Here is a 2,214-nt window from a genome sequence, read left to right on the forward strand (position 1 = left end):
TTATTCATCACGAGAAGGCATCATCAACACATGAGCTCAGAAATTAGTTGGATAAATTCGACTCGCCAAACATAGCTTTAACGTGGTGCACCATCACCTTTTACCCCATGATCTCTATAATTACTGCATCATTTAGCTTTACACCATTTGCCAACAAAAATTAAAATATTATTTTAAATAAATAATTAAAATATAACAAAATTTATCAATCTCATGAACAAATTCAAAATCATAAATTCAAGAACAGTCAAACATGCAGATATTTTTCTTAAAAAAATTATTTTATATTATATTGATACAAACATTAATATATAATAATACAATGATGACTTATATATATGTTTAAAAACTTTGTGATTTACTTAAAAAAGAAACCACTTATGATTTACCATATAGAACTAAAAACTTCCTAAATTGTTGGAGTAAAATGGATCCACAAGGAGAAAGCTTCACACCCCAAATCCACACGAACTCACATTTATTACCACCATCACTACATCCACTCAACTCAGACATTCTTCCCCAAAATCTCTTACATATCAAGAATTCATTTTCTCCTTCACGCCTTCTAATTCGCAAGAACTTCCCAAATCAAATCCGGGTCGAACGACGGCACCCGAGCTAGCGAGCACCCATCCATCTCCATCTCCATCTCCATCTCTCCCACCACCTCCGCCGCCGGACACCACTCGTTTGAAACAGACCCCCCGCCTCTCCAGAACTCATCTTCTGAAACGCTGCCGCTCAAACTCTCAGCATTCACCACCGACGACACGGATGAATCCGCCGTCTTCACCGCTGCTTTACTGTCAGAATTGCTGTTACTATTGCTTTTGCCTTGTGATTTCTTGGGAGCTCTGCGGGCTTTCTTCTCCCTCTTCACCTTCTGCCATATTGCCTGAATCTTCGCGTCCACGGCGTTCTTCAACGCGTCGAGTCGGGCGCCGTCGCCCAGCCCCAACCTGGCGGGGTCACGCAGGTTCGGGAAATTGAGGCGGGCGTACTCCCCACGCAGCTTGTACGCCGCCCTGTCGTAAGCGTAGGCGGCTGCTTCCGCCGTCTCGTAGGTGCCCAGCCAGACTCTTATCCTGTTCTGCGGCAGTCTTATCTCCGCCACCCACTTGCCCCAGTGCCTCTGCCGCACCCCTCTGTACAGCTTGGTCTTGCTCGGGCTGAAAAATGGACCCGGCCCATGAATCGGGCTTGTGAAGGAAGAAGCTCTTGGAAGAATCGAAGGGCTTCCTCCATTTCCGCCGGAGAATTGGTGAACCAAATCTCTTTGCCTGAGGTACACCGACGAGCCCAGAGGCTCCGAAAACGGGCCAGTCTCCGGGCCCGATTGCTCACAGTGTGAGAAAATCGTGTCCAAAGTGTTTGAATTACTGCTCAAAATCAGCTGCGACAGAGATAACCCAATATGAGAAGCATTCCCAGCGTTGAACGCAGCGGGTTCTTGAATTCTGGCCATTGTTCCTCGTAGTTTTCTTGATCAAAACAGGAGAAAACAGAGGAAGAAGAAACAGGGCACTGATAAAACCGTCCCTTTTCCTCAAGTTTCACAAGAATTTAAGAAAGAAAAACAAGAACACAACTTGCAAGAACAGAAGATTACACGAAAACTAGGTCAAGAAAACTAGAGATGCTACGGTGATCGTGTGAGTAGATTAGGATGGAGAGTGAGAAGTCAGTAATGAAGAAGAGCAGCTTTCAGAGAAAAAGAGAAGAGAGCCTTTGATGAAAATATGGGGGCTCTTTGTAGGTGTTAGGTAAAAAATGATTTCTGAGGTCTGAGGGGTTTTGATCTCATCTTTGCTGTATTTATAGCTGAAGAGTAAGGGAAGCCCTCTGCTTCTTTTTCCATGCTGTGGTAGTGGGAAGTAAGCACTTCACATTTATGGCCTCAAACTTTACCTTCATGGTCTTATAAAATGATTATTCTACCATTGATTTTTTTTTAAGTTTTGGCTATATTATAAATAATCACGATTTAAAAATTATGATAAATCAATACTATTAATAATGATTAAATAAAATCAAAACAAAAACTTAAATATTTATCATGATTAATCAATATTCGTCATGATTCTTAGCGTTGCCGAAATCATTCGCCATGGTTCTGGCCACGTCTAATGTTTTAGCCACACCTGCAGAAACAACGACCAATAGCCGTTGTAAAGCCATTGTTGATTTGTATTTGTTACGATTTTCTTTTTT

At 42.1% G+C, this 2,214-nt stretch overlaps 1 protein-coding gene across 1 annotated transcript; it reads right to left on the reverse strand.

The window, feature by feature from the left end:
• Positions 1–262: 262 nt before the first annotated feature.
• On the reverse strand, positions 263–1,803 carry LOC105158636 (ethylene-responsive transcription factor ERF061). The gene has a single exon (XM_011075454.3). The coding sequence runs from the start codon at positions 1,466–1,468 to the stop codon at positions 569–571; it is 900 nt and encodes a 299-aa protein (XP_011073756.2). The 5' UTR covers positions 1,469–1,803; the 3' UTR covers positions 263–568.
• Positions 1,804–2,214: the final 411 nt, after the last annotated feature.

The sequence above is a fragment of the Sesamum indicum genome, linkage group LG1 (assembly GCF_026168435.1).
Source record: "Sesamum indicum cultivar Baizhima isolate 11 linkage group LG1, ASM2616843v1, whole genome shotgun sequence".
NCBI classification, from domain to species: Eukaryota; Viridiplantae; Streptophyta; class Magnoliopsida; order Lamiales; family Pedaliaceae; genus Sesamum; species Sesamum indicum.